The sequence below is a fragment of the Zalophus californianus genome, chromosome X, assembly GCF_009762305.2.
Source record: "Zalophus californianus isolate mZalCal1 chromosome X, mZalCal1.pri.v2, whole genome shotgun sequence".
Taxonomy (NCBI): Eukaryota; Metazoa; Chordata; class Mammalia; order Carnivora; family Otariidae; genus Zalophus; species Zalophus californianus.
This window is the reverse complement of record NC_045612.1, coordinates 47,653,520-47,670,586: the sequence shown is the minus strand read 5'-3', so window position 1 is coordinate 47,670,586 and position 17,067 is coordinate 47,653,520. Positions and strand designations below refer to the sequence as shown.

At 49.2% G+C, this 17,067-nt stretch overlaps 2 protein-coding genes across 10 annotated transcripts in view; one reads left to right on the top strand and one right to left on the bottom strand.

The window, feature by feature from the left end:
* The window catches only part of DRP2 (dystrophin related protein 2), a 42,713-nt gene extending 29,825 nt beyond the window's left edge, over nucleotides 1-12,888 (top strand). For 6 of the 7 annotated variants that reach the window (XM_027609090.1, XM_027609088.1, XM_027609084.1 and 3 more), the window contains 8 exons: nucleotides 1,349-1,460; nucleotides 2,864-3,000; nucleotides 3,333-3,398; nucleotides 3,652-3,717; nucleotides 4,566-4,709; nucleotides 6,250-6,487; nucleotides 8,317-8,437; nucleotides 8,759-12,888. In XM_027609090.1, the coding sequence (XP_027464891.1) occupies nucleotides 1,349-1,460; nucleotides 2,864-3,000; nucleotides 3,333-3,398; nucleotides 3,652-3,717; nucleotides 4,566-4,709; nucleotides 6,250-6,487; nucleotides 8,317-8,437; nucleotides 8,759-8,883 (1,009 nt within the window). In that variant the 3' untranslated portion in view covers nucleotides 8,884-12,888. Of the gene's footprint in view, nucleotides 1-1,348; nucleotides 1,461-2,863; nucleotides 3,005-3,332; nucleotides 3,399-3,651; nucleotides 3,718-4,565; nucleotides 4,710-6,249; nucleotides 6,488-8,316; nucleotides 8,438-8,758 lie in introns of those variants that run through there. The other variant, XM_027609091.1, reaches the window with a different exon arrangement.
* The window catches only part of TAF7L (TATA-box binding protein associated factor 7 like), a 35,264-nt gene that overhangs the window by 899 nt on the left and 17,298 nt on the right, over nucleotides 1-17,067 (bottom strand). For 2 of the 3 annotated variants that reach the window (XM_027609092.1, XM_027609093.1), the window contains exon 13: nucleotides 16,168-16,999. In XM_027609092.1, the coding sequence (XP_027464893.1) occupies nucleotides 16,958-16,999 (42 nt within the window). In that variant the 3' untranslated portion in view covers nucleotides 16,168-16,957. Of the gene's footprint in view, nucleotides 1-16,167; nucleotides 17,000-17,067 lie in introns of those variants that run through there. The other variant, XR_003522712.1, reaches the window with a different exon arrangement.

Below are 17,067 nucleotides of genomic sequence, written 5' to 3'. Positions count from 1 at the left end.
GATAATAGAAAAATAATCAGGAGGTGATGAGTTCTGAGTATTTGTTACTTTGTTTTTAGTATCATTTACTTAATTGTGAGTTTATATATATTTTTTATAATGGCTGTATTTAACAACTGGCTTGGAAAAAATCCCTGAAATTTTAACAACTGGCTCTCATGAGCTGGTTTGAGCCAGCTCTAGCCCGCAAAGGGGTGCACCCACCACCAAGGTGAAGAAAGAAAGCATGATCGCAATACATTTAAAGTTTCCCTGGTTACATTCCTCTCCTCCTCCCACTACCCTGAATTTGGCTTTCATCATAAAATGCTCAAGTTTTCAACTTTTGAAAGCATGAAGGCACTCTCTTTACAACGGCCCTGCTTTTTATAAGCAAATGAGGCATGCAGGTGGCATGTGACTTGCCCAAGTTCACACAGTTGGTGAGTGTAGATCCAGGACTAGATGTTGGCTCCTCTGACTTCCCTAAGTCTAGGCATTTCACCTTTCTGTACTACTAGGTCTGGGCAGTTCAGCCAGGCTTTGGACCTGGATCTGAAGGGTTAGTCAATATTCAGTAATATTAGAATTATTATCATACTTTTTATTTATTTATTTTTTTTAGAGAGAGAGAGAGAGAACATGAGTGGTGGTGGGGGCGGGGCAGAGGGAGAGGGGGAGAGAGAATCCTTAAGCAGGCTGACTCCTGAGTGGATCCCAGAGCAGAGCCTGACTCAGGGCTAATCTCACAACCCCGAGATCCTGACCTGAGCCAAAATCAAGAGTCGGATGCTTAACTGACTGAGCCACCCAGGCGCTCCAAGTTATTATTATAAACAAGTTTTGGAAATGACCTAGCCAATTTGCCCAAGGCTGGTAGAATAAGAGCCTTCGTATTGGAAGTGTAACTTCTCCAACGTAGGTGGTGGTACCTCTGAGATGGGACCCTTCAGAGACATCTTCGTTTAGAAAGCTATTTGCCAGGCACCTGGGTGGCTCAGTCGGTTAAGCGTCTGCCTTTGGCTCGGATCATGCTCCCAGGGTCCTGGGATCGGGCCCCACACGGGCTCCTTGCTCAGCGGGGAGACTCCTTCTCCCTCTCCCTCTGCCTCTCCCCCTGCTTGTGCTCTCTCTCTCTGTCAAATAAACAAATAAAATCTTTTAAAAAATGTAAAAAAAAGAAAAAAAAAAGAATAAGGCTAGTCATCTAGTGAGGATGCAGCCACTGTTATGTGTGGGAGGTTGAGCCCATTATGACTCCATGCCTCGCCCCCTTCTAATGTGTGTGTGTATATCTGGAAGTTAGGGAAATGGGGAGGTCACTACGGTCCGCTGGATTCTCTGTCCTACCACCTCTCATCTCCCCAAGGTACCGGAGTCTGAAACAATTTAACGTGGACATCTGCCAGACCTGCTTCCTGACAGGCAGGGCCAGCAAAGGCAACAAGCTTCACTACCCCATCATGGAGTATTACACCCCGGTACGGAGCCTCTGGGCGGAGCAGGACGGGGAGGCAGCAATCAGCTTCTAGGCCCTTGATCTCCTTGACCGAGCATGGACTAGCTATATTCCGTTCTCCTTTGGGGAGCATTCTCCCAGCAGTCCTGGTGATTCACCAGTTTGTGGGATTCCTGGCTATAGCAGCCCAGGACACTCGTGGCCATTTAAAAGGCATTTACTATTTTCCTGCAGAGTAAAGTCTCAGGAAAAAAAAAATAGAGAGAGCAAGACAGTTCCAGGCAACTGGCCTTCCTTCCATTGCTCACTTTAATTTTTCCTGCCTAGCTTCCTGCATTGCTCCCATCAACCTGGTCTTCACCCGCTACTTTGTCATTTCTTCCATCCCTGCTAGTCAATTCCAAAGTTTGTGCTCAAATCAATTACTCAGTCTCTTGGAGGTTAAAAAAAAAAAAAAAAAGAGTATGCTCTTTACCCGGGTCCCCAAATTAACTTGGTTTTCATTGGAGAAGAGATGGCGATTTGGAGAGATGGATTATGGGGAACCGCGTTGAAAGGTAGGGAGGTGGGGTGGGAGAGAACAGCGTGGGGAGCTGGCAATATGCTTGGGACTTGGGAGTATCTGTGGGGCAGAAAGGGATAAAAGAGCTTGGGGAGAAGAGTCCGCTTAGGCAGCAGAGTCCGCTCAGGGAGCTAAGCTTGGAGTTTTGGGTCCTGAACACAGCAGAGGAGAAATTCTCTGAGTGGAGTTCAGGAATGTTGACCAACCTGGGCTCAGGTAGCTATGAAGGGTGGAGTTTCACCAGTTTGGGGGATTCCTGGCTATAGCTTTGAGCATTCCTGCAACCTGGTCTTCACCCGCTACTTTGTCATTTCTTCCATCCCTGCTAGTCAAGTTTGTGCTCAAATCAATTACTCAGTCTCTTGGAGGTAAAAAAAAAAAAAAAAGTCCCTCATGTTCTCACTGGATGTGTCACCCAGTGGGAGCAGGGGACTTGCCTTTATTTTTCTTGTATTTTCATTTCAAAATAAACATACAGAGAAAACTGGCTTGAGATGGTAGGCTGATAATCCTCTACCTCTTGCTCATCTTCTGCACCCTTAGAATTTATATAAAGATCCTTAGAAATTAACAAATATATGCTTACTGTAAAAGATTCAAATTCTGTACAGATGTATAAAGTCAAAAATGAAAGTCCCCCTCTCTCCTCAGCCTCGCCCCCACCTCTCCAGTCCAACTTCCCAGAGGCAACCAGTGTTCACAGTTTGGCAGTATATCCTTCTTGACCTTTTTCTGGGAGTGGAGCGTGGTAGGCATGAACAAGAGTAGATGACTGGTCATGTTGCCTGCTCTAGGAGAGCATCCCCACCTCCCCAGCCTCCCGAAGCCATTAAGATGAATCCCTCTGCCCTGTCTCCCCCTAGACCACATCCAGTGAGAACATGAGGGACTTTGCCACAACCTTAAAGAACAAATTCCGCTCAAAGCATTATTTCAGCAAACACCCTCAGCGAGGTTATCTGCCTGTGCAGTCGGTGCTGGAGGCGGACTACAGTGAGACGTGAGTACCAGGGGCTGAGCGGAGGGGCTGTGGGCCTTGTCGAGCTGCGGATGGGATGCACTGTGTAGGGGCAGAGTCCCACGTGGGCTGGAGGAGTGTTCGGAGGCAAACCCGACTAACAACAGGGAGGGTCAGCTTGGGCCTGACTAGGGAGCTGGCCCGAGAAATAGATTAGAATCCAGTCCCTGCATCCTGTTCCCATCAACTCTTGCCCATCTGCCTAGTTTAGTGGCGGGGGGCGGAGCGCGGGGTGGGTGGAGAGGGTGGTGATAAGGAAACGGACTGCTCAGCTGCTCATTCCTTGGTCCTCTGAGTCCGCTGCTTTCTTCTAGGCTGGCTTCTTCCCCGATGTTGCCACACGCCGACACACACTCCCGCATTGAGCATTTTGCCAGCAGGTACCACCAGGTTCGGGGGAGGGAGATTTTAAAGAGTCTAAAGGGGAGGGGGTCTTCAGTCAGGGCAAAGAGAATGGAGTCTAGACCAGGGGGGTGTGCACAGTGGGGTATGTGGCAGCCAGCGAGGCCCAACACTCCAGGGTGGTTGGGGCAGCCCCCAAAGCTAATGATCCTATTGTGGGATTAGAGTCCTCGAGATGAAAGCAAGCCCCCACATCCTGCTTTCCCTTCTGTTCCTGCTTTTTCTTCTCAGGCTTGCTGAGATGGAAAGTCAGAATTGTTCCTTCTTTAATGACAGCCTGTCCCCAGATGACAGCATGTAAGTTTTCACAGCTGCGTATTTTCCAGGAAGAGTTCTCCTTAGGATCCCTCTGCCACCATTTGGGAAGGATATATCCTCCGGGAGAGGGACGTGTGGTGGTTAGGGTTCTAGAGGCCCCAAGGAAGGAAGGCTGCTTTCTGGGCACAGTGTTTAGTAATAGAAGCCCTCTATCGACTGACTGAGCTGCCATCTGCCCAGGTCACTTCCTCTTGCAAGATCCCGTCCTTCCATGCCTAACTCTTAAGGAAGGAGAATATGCCCTCATCTAAAGTTGCAGAAATGAGCCATTATCTCTGCTCAAGGTGCTAAAGCCCTGTCCAGTGCCACACCCTGGGGAGACACCAGGGACTTGACTGAAGTGTGACCAGAGGGATTCCCTGGTGCTATAGCTCAGAGAAGGGGCCCCTTATCCCTAGGGAGGTCCCTGACAGGCTCAGGGGGCTTAGGAGCTACTGGCCAATGGATCAGGCTGGCCCCGATGGAACTTAGACAAGCAGTGAGCCCCCTGGGAGGTGTGAGGAAGCAAAAGAGGACAAGGTCAGTGAATAGCACACACTGGGAAGTGATTTGCTCATTGTTTCCCAGGGGGCTTTAGGTAGAACCCAGAAGCCCCAGCATCCTGAAAACACTCCCTCCTATACCCTCAACCACGACCTCTGCCACCTTTAAACACCTTCACCCCTCTTAAACCTAAATATATAGCCTTTCCCTCTCTATGTGATGTAGAAGTGAATCTTCCAGCCTATGTCTCTTGGGGCCTGAGCTGGGAGCTGGGAACTCCTGCCCTGAAATGTTTCTTGGTTCACTGCCTGGCCACCTCCTCTTCTCTTCCCACACCCACGCAGAGATGAGGACCAGTACCTGCTGCGGCACTCCAGCCCCATTACAGACCGGGAGCCAGCCTTTGGACAGCAGGCCCCATGCAGCATGGCTACAGAAAGCAAGGGGGAGCTAGAGAAGATCCTGGCCCACTTAGAGGATGAGAACCGGTGGGTGCGGTGATGGCACAGATCTGTGCGGGTGGGAGAGTCAAACAGTTTATTTTCGAGTCTTGACGCTTCCACATCCTAGCTATGTGACTTCTACTCAGTGATCCCCCATTTCCTCATCTATAAAATAAGAATGATGATAATAGTATCTACCTCCTAGGGTCACTTGTGAATTTCAAATGAAATCAGGCATATAGATGCGTTAGCCAGTACCTGGCTTATCGTAAGCGTTCAATAAATGCTAGCAATTCTAATCATAATTTGAATCCTCTTAACCCAACCCAAATATTTTCAAGTACCCAGTAGATACAAGCAGAGAGAGCGCAAACACAGAGAATACAGAAGAGAGAATGCATGTCTCTGCCCTTGAGGAACTTTCAGAGTTCGAAATGGAAAGAGGCACTTAACACTCACTGAAAGTAATAAAACAAGAGAAGGTGAAGATTACGAGGATGACATTAATCTCCATAAAGTACGGGTTTCAGTAGGGGCCTGTGTCAAAGGGTCCAAGCCACTTTGGGGGCACTCAATAAAACCCAAAGGATTCCTCAGACCAGTGCTTCTCGAACCTTAGTGTGCATACAAGTCACCCGGGGAGCTGGGTAAAATGCAGATTTTGATTCACAGGTCTGGGGGAGGGGCTGAGTTCTGCATTTTTAACCAGCTCCCCGGGGATGCCCATGGTGCTGGCCCCCAGAATACTTGGAGTGGCAAGTCCTTAGAACAGGGCCGGTCTGCCAAGTGTTCGCTAACTGGTTCAAGACAAGATAAATACAGACATAGAAAGTCAGCTTCTAGAAACCTTTAGAGCAATTTGACATGGCCACGTGTTCCAGGCACATAATTAGTGGACTTTTCACGGAATCAGCCATAGACCCATTTGCGTGCTGTTGAACTTGTGTGGCAAGTCACGTGTGTTGGGAGCTGTGTGTTAGCCATAGGCATTTGGACCACTTATTGGTCCACAGTGATTGAACCCCCACCTCCCCTGGTTTTCTGCTATGGATAGTTTGAGAAGCACTGCGTTAGATCAGCAGTGGGCAGGCCCGGGGAAGCATTGGTGAGACAGTGATTCTGTTTCTTGATGACTCAACAGGGGTGTTCAAAGGGGGCCAAAGAGGAGGGTAAGTGGAGAGAAGAGGCAAGATGGGTGATATTTTGTTTGTCTTCCGCTGGAATCTAAAAATCTAAAAATGGAGTAGGTTAGTCTGTGGCCCTAATGCCTCATTTATTTGCAGACTATGTTTCTGCTTGATTTTAAGGTCAGAATTAATCCCTGAAGCAGCACATCAAAGCCCTGAGACCTTTGTTAGATGAAATGTCAGCTCTCTCTGCTCTGAGGCCCGAGGATGGCAGAGTAAATGACATGTGTGCTGGAGAAGAATGGATATGGCCATTCGAGCCCAAACATGGCTGGGGTGGGGGTGGGGCTGGGAGAGCAAAGGGACCGCTCACCACTAGGTAGGAGGGGACATCTGGGACCCAGACACAGTCAGTACTTTGTTAGGGCCATAGGTCTTGGCTCCTGTCTCCTTGGCAGAATTCTCCAGGGAGAGCTGAAGCGCTTGAAGTGGCAGCATGAGGAGGCTGCCGAGGCCCCCACCCTGGCTGAGTGCTCTGCTGAGGTAGCACAGGACCACCGCAATGAGGAGCTCCTGGCCGAGGCCCGGATCCTTCGGCAGCACAAGAGCCGCCTGGAGACACGCATGCAGATCCTTGAGGACCACAACAAGCAACTGGAGTCTCAGCTGCAGCGCTTAAGGGAGCTGCTCTTGCAGGTGAGTCTGGAGCCAGCGGGGAGGACCAGAGCGGCTGACCGCCCCCCCCCCCCCACCTCCTGGATGTGGGGAGCCGGGGAGTGCAGCAAAGGGCAGGAATGAAAGCGCTCCTTGGCTTTCATTGGTGGTGGCCGTTGTTGGATGACTTTCTGAAGAGAACTGGGCTGACCATTAGGGAAGGGGGCGCGGGAAGGGACCGGTGTGCTCTTGGCCAAGTCTGAGTGCTCACTTCCCCACAACCCATTTGAATCTGGTATCGAGAGGACGAAGCTCAAAGAATCATCCAAAACATTGATTTCGCTACCGTGATGTTTGCTGGAAAGAAGCAGTTTTGGACATGCTGGGGGAGAGAACGATGTTTGCCGGGAAGGGAGCTCTTCGCTCCTGTTTGTCCCTTTCCTCCTTGAGAGGTCGCGTATATGGCATGGTGTAGCTCTGGAGTCAGACAGCCCTGGGTTCAAATGTGGCTGTGCCAATTCGTGACTGTCAGGTGTTAGGAAAGTTACTTGGCCTCACTTACCCCCAGTTCCCTCATCTGTAAAACAGGGATAATAACATCCCAACTTCGTGGAATTGTGAACCTAAGATGCGATAGTGTATTTAAAGAATTTAGCATGAGGCCAGGAATGTAGGGAATACTTTGTAAACGTTACCTATTACAGCTGACCCTTGAGCAACACAGGTTTGGACCTTGTGGGTCCACTTATATGCGGATTTTTTAAAGATTTTGTTTATTTGAGAAAGAGAGGTCACGTGAGCATGCACGAGGCGGGTGAGGGGCAGAGGCAGAGGGAGAAGCAGACTCCCTGCTGAGCAGGGAGCCCGATGTGGGGATGTGGGGCTGGATCCCAGGACCCCAGGATCATGACCTGAGCCGAAGGTAGATGCTTAACTGACTGAGCCAACCAGGTGCCCCTATATGTGGATTTTTTACTGTACGGTACTGTAAATGTATTTTCCCTTCCTTATGATTTTCTTTCTCTTTTCTTTTCTTTTTTTTTTTTTAGAGGGAAAGTGAGGGAGAAGGGCAGAAGGAGAGGGAGAGAGAGAGGCTCTTAAGCGCAGGGCCCAGCTCGGGGGGCTTGATCTCACAACCTTGAGATCATGACCTGAGCCAAAACCAAGAGTCAGACACTCAACCGACTGAGCCACCCAGGCGCCCCCTTATGATTTTCTTAATAACATTTTCTTTTCTCTTGCTGACTTTATTGTAAAAATGTAGTATATAATGCATACAAACTGTATGTTTATTTAGCGTTTATGTTATCAGTAGGGCTTCTGGTCAACGGTAGGCAATTAGCAGTTAAGTTTTGGGGGAGTCAAAATTATATGTGGATTTTTGACTGCACAGGGGTGTCAGTGCCCCTAACCCCCACATTTTTCAAGGGTCAACTGTTTAATCACTATATGTACCAAGTAATACCACCCCATGCCTCTTCCCCAGATCCTCTAAGGGATAGCCTCTAGATGAATTCCTGGAGGTCTTAACATATATCATGAACTGAGGATCAGGTGTGCAACTCTATATTTTCAGGGAGATCTGGGTTCTAAATAGCTTAATTATAGCTGAGATGGACAGCAAGAGACCTCTAGGTGCAACTGGGAGCCTTTGACACATGTTGTTGAAGGAAGAAGGTAACTGGTAACTGAATATTCTAAGAAGTTTCTTCAAAGGGGAAGCCACTGTTTGGGGCACTACCGAAAACTTCTTAAAGTCCCAGGGCAAAGGGATGGGCATGAGGTCTCTAAAGCCCCTTCTAAGCTCAGGAGTCTGTTAAAGTGAGGTCAGAAACACAAAGCCACTTAAGTCATGCCTTACCTCTTGCCAGCCACCCACCGAATCAGATGGCAATGGTTCTGCAGGCTCGTCCCTAGCTTCCTCTCCACAGCAGTCAGAAGGCAGTCACCCCCAGGAGAAGGGACAGACCACTCCAGATACTGAAGCTGCAGGTAAGTTCCCCTGGCCCCTCCCAGCCCCTTCCTCCATGGCTTCATCCTGCCCCAGATCTGCCCTAGGTCCTGCTAGGGCTGGACCATGGGTTTCCCCTCGTGGCTTTGAGCTTAGCGTCAGGGAAGACTGGTTTATTGACCAAGCGTTTGTTTGCTTATTCTACACGTGTATATTGAGCACCTCCTATGTTCTAGGCATTGTGCTGGGAAGACACAAACGCTGTGGGGTTTTGTCCTTCAGTGGGCAGCCTCCCGCTTCAGCCCCTTGGCCTCAGCAGGGAATCCCTAGTTCTCTCCCCAAATCTCTCTTTTCCAACTTAGATGATGTGGGGTCCAAGAGCCACGATGTCAGCCTGTGCTTGGAGGACATCATGGAGAAGCTCCGCCACGCCTTCCCCAGTGTGCAAAGCTCTGATGGGACTGCCAACCCCCTGTTGGCCTCCTGATGGAGCCAGATCCCCATCCTATAATCCACAGTCCTCTCCCAGTTCTGGTCCAAGTCTTCCTTCACGCCTTCACCCAACCTTTCTGGTCCCTCCCGGGCCCACATTCCTCAGCCAGAGTTATCTGGGCTCGGGGCAGCAGCAGGGATCTGCCCATGTGTGAAGTGGATGCTTCAGGGCTGGGGGAGGGAGAGGCATGATTCCCCCAACTCTAGAAACGTGCCCTTTAATCCTCAAGTTTGAGACCAGTCCCTTACGTATGTTTCTGTCGCGGTGCGGGCAAATGGCGCTTGGAGGCCATTAAGATGGGGAGCAGAGAAGCTGCCTTGCAGAGCTAAGCAGTGCCCCTTGGCCCCTTTCCCTTCTCCATGGCATTATGGAGATAAGGAAGCCGCATGACCCCATGGTTCCAGCATTATGAACCCACAGAGGTTAGCCCTACTCTCTGGCCCAACTCAGGGAGGCAGAAGGGTATACCCAAGACACAACCCCCCACCAAAAATGTGTCCCTGAAAATGTCTGGGCAGCATGTGTCATATTACTTTAGTTTGACGGCATCTCTCTCTAGCCATCCTGATGCTCCCTAGATGTTGTTTCCCCTTCGAATATCTTCAGTTCCTTCTGCCTCAGGCCCTGGCCGCCCTTCCTCAAGTTCATTCTGATTCTTATTTACACCATACATTTGGAAACATTAAAGAGATACTTATGAGCTTAGTTCACCCCCCCCTTAGTTCACCGCCCCCACCCCTCCTCCTTCCTGAAGGCCTCAGCCTCCTGAGACACCAGAAATTGCTCTGGGAATCCAGCTGAAGCCACCCTTAGCTCTTCCGGATCTGCCCTCACAGCCCTGGGGCAGGGGCAGCTGCTTGCTCAGCAAGGGGGTCTTGCTCTCCCTGGGTGAGGAAGGGGAAGCCACTCACTAGCCTGGAGGAGTGTGACTGCCCAACACTCTTGCAGGCTGTGACCCTTGTTTCTTTCAGGCGGAATCAGATGAGGCGGCTGATTGTCCCCAGCTAATCACAAGGCAGATGCAAGTGGCAGCCCTAAATAGTGGTCCCTTCCCAGGAACCACTGGCCACAAATCAGGAAGCTGGCCACTTCCCACCCAGACAACAGCAAGGCCTTCCTTTGCATAAAACTGTTCTTTCTAACTCTGGAAGGTGAACCCGATCCTCAAAGTAAACTAATTCTTGCTAGGCTGCCTAGACCATAATCCCTTTATCCAGAAACCGTTCAGAGTAGATAGCGGGAGGGGGGGGGCGGGGGGGAGCGGGCTTGGGAAATTTGAACGGAGTCAGAGCCCACTTAGGCAGCTTTCTGCAAAAGGAGCTTTATAACCCAGAGCCCTGCAATTGATTTAATTTGCCTAAGTTTATATACATACGTATCTGTCCTGCAGATGTACTGTACAGCAGTACTCCCCTGGCCTCACTCACACATTAAATTCTAATACCTCTTAAAGTATTAATGTTCTGCCTTGCTCTTTGTTAGCCCCAGCCTCTGGTTGGACAGAGAGATGCAACCTGGCCGCTCCCCTAGGATGTCTCTCCATTCATGTTTGGGGTGAGCTGTCCTCCAGACCAAAGCAAGAGAAGCCTGTGGCCACAGTGGGATCTAACGGGAAGAGTCACTCTGTTCTCTTCACTCGTTCCAAATCTTGTTCCCTTGAGACCTGGGCCTTGGATGAAATTTTCCTGGGCTTCCCCTAAATAACGGTTCAGGTGCCAAAATAGAACAAAGGCAAGCTCTACTCATCCCATGCAGACAAGAAGGAACAGATGGGCTTTTGTTGGCCTTTGCCAGGCTAAGACACAGAGAACACCCTCCAGCCCCTTCCAGTTCCTAAGTCTGCCTCAGGGTCTTAAAGAAAGCAGTGGCTGCCACCAAGGTCAGGAGGGTGTGAGATAGGTGGGGTGCTCTGTTATAATCAAGTAGTGGGTCTGTGGGTAGAACTGCTGGGAAGTTAGATTTCTCTGCCACAGGGGAGGGAGGGCAGTAGCTTGGGTCCAGAAGCCTAGGATTGCTTCCTTCTCAAATGGCCAGGGAGCACTAGGCCACAGGTCCGGGGTATCAGACCTAACCACAATGTCTGCTTCGGTGCTCATGAGGTCTCTGGATGGGAGGACTGGATATCTGGATGTATGGTGAACAGGTAGTAGCCAGGCATCAGACACAGACCATGGGCATCTGTCCATGGCGGGGGTGGGGGGGTTGGGGGTGGGTATAGGGTGGCGGAGGGAGGCCATATTTGTAGGGGCCTAGTTTGTGGACAGGAATGGGAAAGAAGAAATTTGCTATAGGTCAGGGAGCTCAGGGTCTTTGAGGTATATCCTGCCCAAGCCTTAGGAGGGCAGATGTTATGAAACAATCTTTTACCAGGGAAGTCCTAGAAAACCCTTTCCATACCACCCCCCCCACCTCACCCAAGAGATCTTGGGCTGCTGAGGGCCTGTGGCAGCTGCAGTGGGCTAGGCATGGTAGGGAAGACGTAGATCTTGCTATGTAGGATTTGTGCTGTGGGTGGACCGAAGCAGCAGGGTAAGAGTTGAATTCTCACTAGTGGGGCCGCTGATACTTTGTGTGTGGTCCTGTGTGTACCTCAATGCCCGAGGTGAGTATGTCACTCAAGGGTCCAGTGACAGTCACTGCAACATGTGTGGGCCGTTTGCCCACAGTGAGGTAAATGGATCCTTGGGCACCATGAATCCAAATCAGGGTGAGATTTACTGAGATGTGTTGCAGGTTGTGAGGCATCTGTCATGTATCGTGTCTCCTAGAGGTAGCTTCTGCAATGCTGCATTAATTTATGGCCCTGTGCTGGAGGAGTGGTAAAGGGAGTTTCCAGGGAGGCAGCCTAAAGAAAACCTCTGACTTGTGAGATCAGCATCCGTGCGAAGGAATGTGAGTGTTTGCTGGGGTGGTTGTCAAATAGTATCAGGGAATAGGTAGAATCGAGAAGCGATTGATTCTCGATGGACTCTGACAGAGGCCAAGAAAGCCATTACAAGGGTGCCTCTGCTCCAAATGAGAACAGAGTGGAGTCACGTTGACTGGGAACTTGTCAGAAAAGGCTGACTGACTGCAGAACACCAAGCTGTCTGTTGTATGGTTCCCTGAGGAGGGCCTTACCCGGGAGGACACGTGCCCTTCCCTCCAGGATGGCAAGGCTGAGATCAAGGCTCTCAAGTGCCCATTTCCTTCAAGGCCCAAACTTTGGAAATATTTCCCTGTAGAGAAACCTGTTTCGAGTTTCTTGGGCTCCAGGAACTGGGCTGGCAGGCCACAGTAATGAGAAACCCTGAGGTCAGGCAGAGGCCTGTGCTGGAAGTTTTTCCCTCCAGGTTAATTTTAAGGAATAGTCGTGCTGCCTGAGGTGTGTGTTTGGGATCTGGGCTCCATCCATGTCCAGCTTCATGCTAGAACATTCCTTGAGCACACATTCTCAGTGGCCGGCTCGTAGCCTCTGACACCGTTTCAGGCCAAGAATCTCATTAAAGTTCCCTTGACATGGGTGACAGCTAGTCCAGCAAAGTAAGCTGCCTTAAGATAAACAGTCCTGGGGGAGAGACTGGGGGCCCTGCCCTAGGGTTGTGGTGACTTAGCTGCTCAGCTGGGCAGCTCTATCTCTAGGCCTCCCTGCCGAAATCTTGCCCTGGGAACAAAGGAATACTTTAGCTCCTTACTCTTTTAACACCACCGGCTGTGGGAGAGGGAAAGGCTCAAGGCCAGGGCTCAGCTCCCAGCCTCCATCTCCTCCCACAGCTGCTGCATTTGGGGGAGACCTGCTGAATGTCCTTGCTGTCCCCAGGGCGGTATTGAGGCCAGAGGGGAGCCTGCTCTGCTGCTTCTGGCTGCAAGAACTGGTCTCAGGAATGGAAGCAATGGAAGCTGGGGAAGGGATCCAGGGGAGGGGGAGGTGGCAAGGGTGGCACACAAGTCTAGAAAAGTTTGGGACAAAGGGGCGGGGCTGGGAACAAACCGGTTAACTTTGCCACTCACTGTGGTGCTTTTCCCCTTTCCTTGGAATTCTACTTTGAAAATAATAAATTTGTATTTGTTTACTTTGGTTCTTCCGGTTATACTCTGATATTCCACAGCCTTCCCTTATTTGGGTGTGGGAAGAGAGGGTGGGCCAAGAAGCCACAGGAATACTAAAAAACATAGGCTACCTGATGAGTTCAACACCTGCTGGACAAGGAAGAAAGAGAGAGAGAGAGAAGGAAGGAAGGGAAGGAAGGAAGGTAGGAAGGAAGGAAGAAAGGAAGGTAGGAAGAAAGGAAGAAAAGAAGATAAAAGAAAAGAAAAGAAAAAAGAAACCCATCCACTATTGTTGCACTAGCCCCATCCACTATTGTTACCTGGATTGGTTGCCTCTCAAGATCCCACACAAATTAGCCAGTTATCCCCTCCGAGGTGGAGCTCTCTACAGCAATAGTACTTAAATACCATCCTCATCAATCTGAGGGACTTTTCACCAGCCTGAAGCAATATGAGAAAAATCAGGACAATGCAGTGAGTTCCCATAGAGTTACATATATTCAATTTAAAGGTCTGTCCTTTATTATGGGTATATATATATTTTTGGAGTGTTAAAATGTGCCTGTAACTATGGGAATAAAACTATGAACATAAATTTTTCAAATGCCATTTTCTGGCAAAATAAAACCCTGTGAGTCCCTCTTCCCCACCACCAGTTTTTTTTTTCTCACCAATCTATAAAAGCACTGCCCAATAGAAATATAATGCCAGCCATATACACAAATTTTCTAGCAGCCAAATTTTAAAAAAAGAAACAGATGAAATTAACTTTAACATTTAACCCAGTATATCCAAAACATTTCAACATGTTATCAGTATAAAACAATTAAGATACTTTGTAATTCTTTTTTTTACTAAGTTTTAGAAATTGCCAAGCAGACTGACAGATTCAGCTGGAAAACAAAACAAAACAAAACAAAGTAAGAAACCCACATATATCCTGACAATTTATTACTCATAGAGACAGCAAAAGCAAGATCAGCAATGGTATCACCTCCCTGCATTCCTCATCCCACGGGATGACGCCGCAACAGAAGGGGCCCAAGGACACGCAACATGAATGGTGGGACATCCTATTGCTGAGTGGCCAATTCCACACTGCCACTAAGCAGTTTTATGGCCTTTACCCTGCCCCCTTTGCGGGTGGTATGGCAGGCCAAAAGCTCTGTGCCTCACCCAAATGAGGGAGGCCGATGAGAAACTGCCTCCCAGAAGCTTCCCTCAAGATAGGGAGGTGAGTGAGAAATGGTCTTGCAGCGACTTCTCATGAGATGGCCTATCTTCCCGTGTTTCGGGAGGATCACGGGGCATTCTGCCAAGGCCAGGGGCAGCCTGCAGTGGAGCCTCGCCTACGTGTCCTGTCTTAATTAATAGTGCAAGGTCGGCAGGGCCCCAGCCCGGAGCAGTTCCCCTGCAGAAACCCAGTGTGTATTTTACACTCACTGCATGTCTCAGTTCGAGCTAGCCAAATGTCAAGGGCTCGAAGCTCGCAGTGTGGCTGGTGGATACCATATTGGCCAGCGCAGGTCTGTAACATGCAAAATTCAGAATCACGGGACTGTAGAAAAAGAAAACTTCATGAGGCATCACGTGTGTGTGTGGGGAGGGGGTAAGGTGGGGAGTCAGGGTGGCCGTAAGCCTTGGGTGACTGGAGGGCAGTGGTGAAGCAGTTACCCTGGGTTACAGTGAGATGCGGCAGCAGAGGGAATGGAAGGTCACTGCCGATGCGTGGATTTGCCCTTGCCCCTTGGCTGCTGTCTTCCCTTCCATCCTGCCTCTCGGCAGCACAGTTCTGGCTGCTCTTGGGCTGTAGTATTGGACAAGATGCTGAACTAGGGCGCTTCTACCTCTCTCACCTCCAGGTGCCACCTCACTAGCCTCAGTCTCTCCAGCCATGTCCCCAGGGTGCTTTCTATCTGTTTCTGCTCCAGTCCCCTGCCTTCCTTCATCTGGGAAGGCCTGTCTTCTTTGCAAACCTTGCTTCTTCCCCCACACCTTCTGCCTCTGACACTCAATTCCTTTCTCCCACTCTCCTTCTCATCTTTTAAAGCCTTGGTTTCTGGAAAAAAAAAAAATCGAGAGTGAGAGAGAGAGACCGCGAGAGCACAGGGAAAGGGGCAGAGGGAGAATCCCAAGTAGGCTCCACGCTCAGCATGGAGCTTGATGTGGGGCTCAATCCCATGACCTGAGCAGAAACCAAGAGTCAGACGCACAACTGAGCCACCCAGGCGCCCCTGAAAAAAAAAATCGTTTTTATATCATCTTGGTTTTCAAGCTGTCCTCTAACTTCTCTCCTAATCTTAACTTCATTTCATTTGCCCTCAACACGTCCAGCCCCCTTAGTCCCACTTCTTCCCTGCATTTGCCCCCAGCATTCCTTCCGTCTTCCATCCTCCTCCACGGGCCCTGCCCATACATACTGACCTGCTCTTCACTGCCCCTGACTTATTAACTTCAACTTGGAACGGGAGCACTAAAAGTGGCACAGAAAACCTGGGAGTACATTTCCTAGAGCAGCGCTGACTCCATCAATTGGGACCAGACCTGGGTCTAGCTGGACGACCTCCGGAAAACCCCCAGATGCCTCTTGGTCCATAAGCATTATCACCATTGATTTCCAGATGAGAAAATAACAGAGGCTCTAAGGGGTGAAGGGACTTGCCCAAGGTGAATGGCAGAGCCAGGACTCCAACCTTGTGTTCTTTCCACTACAATGTACTTTGATGCGAATACGGGAGCTGCCATTCTTATCACTTCTCTATACTCTTTCTCGAAATCCCAGTGCTAGATGGTTGATAGGAGATGATTTGCTTGGTTCATTAGGAGTTATCCCAAGGGCTCTTTAGAAGGATGCCCCAGTACGGACACCATCTTCTGTCATTTCCTTTACATAACTTCTTTTTTTTTAAATTTTTTTAAAGATTTTATTTATTTATTTATTTGAGAGAGCGAGAATGAGAGAGAGAGAGAGAGCACATGAGAGGGGGAAGGGTCAGAGGGAGAAGCAGACTCCCTACTGAGCAGGGAGCCCGATGTGGGGCTCGATGTGGGGCTCGATCCGGGGACTCCAGGATCATGACCTGAGCTGAAGGCAGTCGTTTAACTGACTGAGCCACCCAGGCGCCCCCTTCTGTCATTTCCTAATGGTAAGAGTTTATTGCCTGTCTCTCCAGTTTTCCTTTTGGATAGGAGTGCACTCCTCATGGGAGCAGTTTCATAAAGTGACAGCAATCCATTTAAAATGAGAAATTCATTTATTGCTTAAAGAACACAAACCAGAAAACTTTAACAATATAGCAGAAGACAAACAAACCCACCCAGGGTTTTTAAGGGAGGCTTCACAGGCATTTGATTTTTCCTAACCTTTACTGGCAGGGGTTAGGATGAAGAGGCTCAGAATAAGGATAACAGCTCAGAATTTCATCTCTGCTCTAACTATTCTCTTAGCTGGCAAATAATAACCAGACACAATCCTAAAAATGCAACAGAACAAAGATAGCAGCAGCAAGAAATCATCCCTGAGCAGGAAAGCAGCTCCTATTACCTTAACAGAGACAGGACGAAACCCAGCGTTAACTGCTGCGAGGTAGGCACTCAATTCACTGTGGCAGGTCCTAGCCTTTGGTAGAAATGATTCATTCTATGTCTTAGGAAATATTTAAAATTAACAGGAGAAGGGCACTGGAAACATGTGCAAACCACTGTGTGGCCTTCAAGCTGGATTATCTGCTTTGGCAAGCATGGCTGAATCATTTGATGGCACCAACAGAACAGAAGCAATATAAGCAATTCTCAAATTGATAAAGAGAAGCAAAGTTTCATACTGAGTTGGGTTTTTAGGTCTACTACTTTTTTATATTCTGTCCCTTTCTACGCAACCTGCTAAACTCCAAATTTGACTAGCAAACAGAGATTCAGATAAACAAATACAAATGACTCAACATAAGGCAACAAAAGGGGCAGAAACACGTACAATTCATCCAGTCTTCAGCGGTCTAGACAGTGAATCCCAGGCTCATGGGCCAGGCTGAAGGCTCTCTCACTTCAAAAAATATTTCAATTGTTCCCGTAGGGAAATGAGCTGTAGGGAGAGGCGGGAAAATGTGAAAAAGTCATCTGAAATCTTAAGTTCCATTACTTGATCTAGAA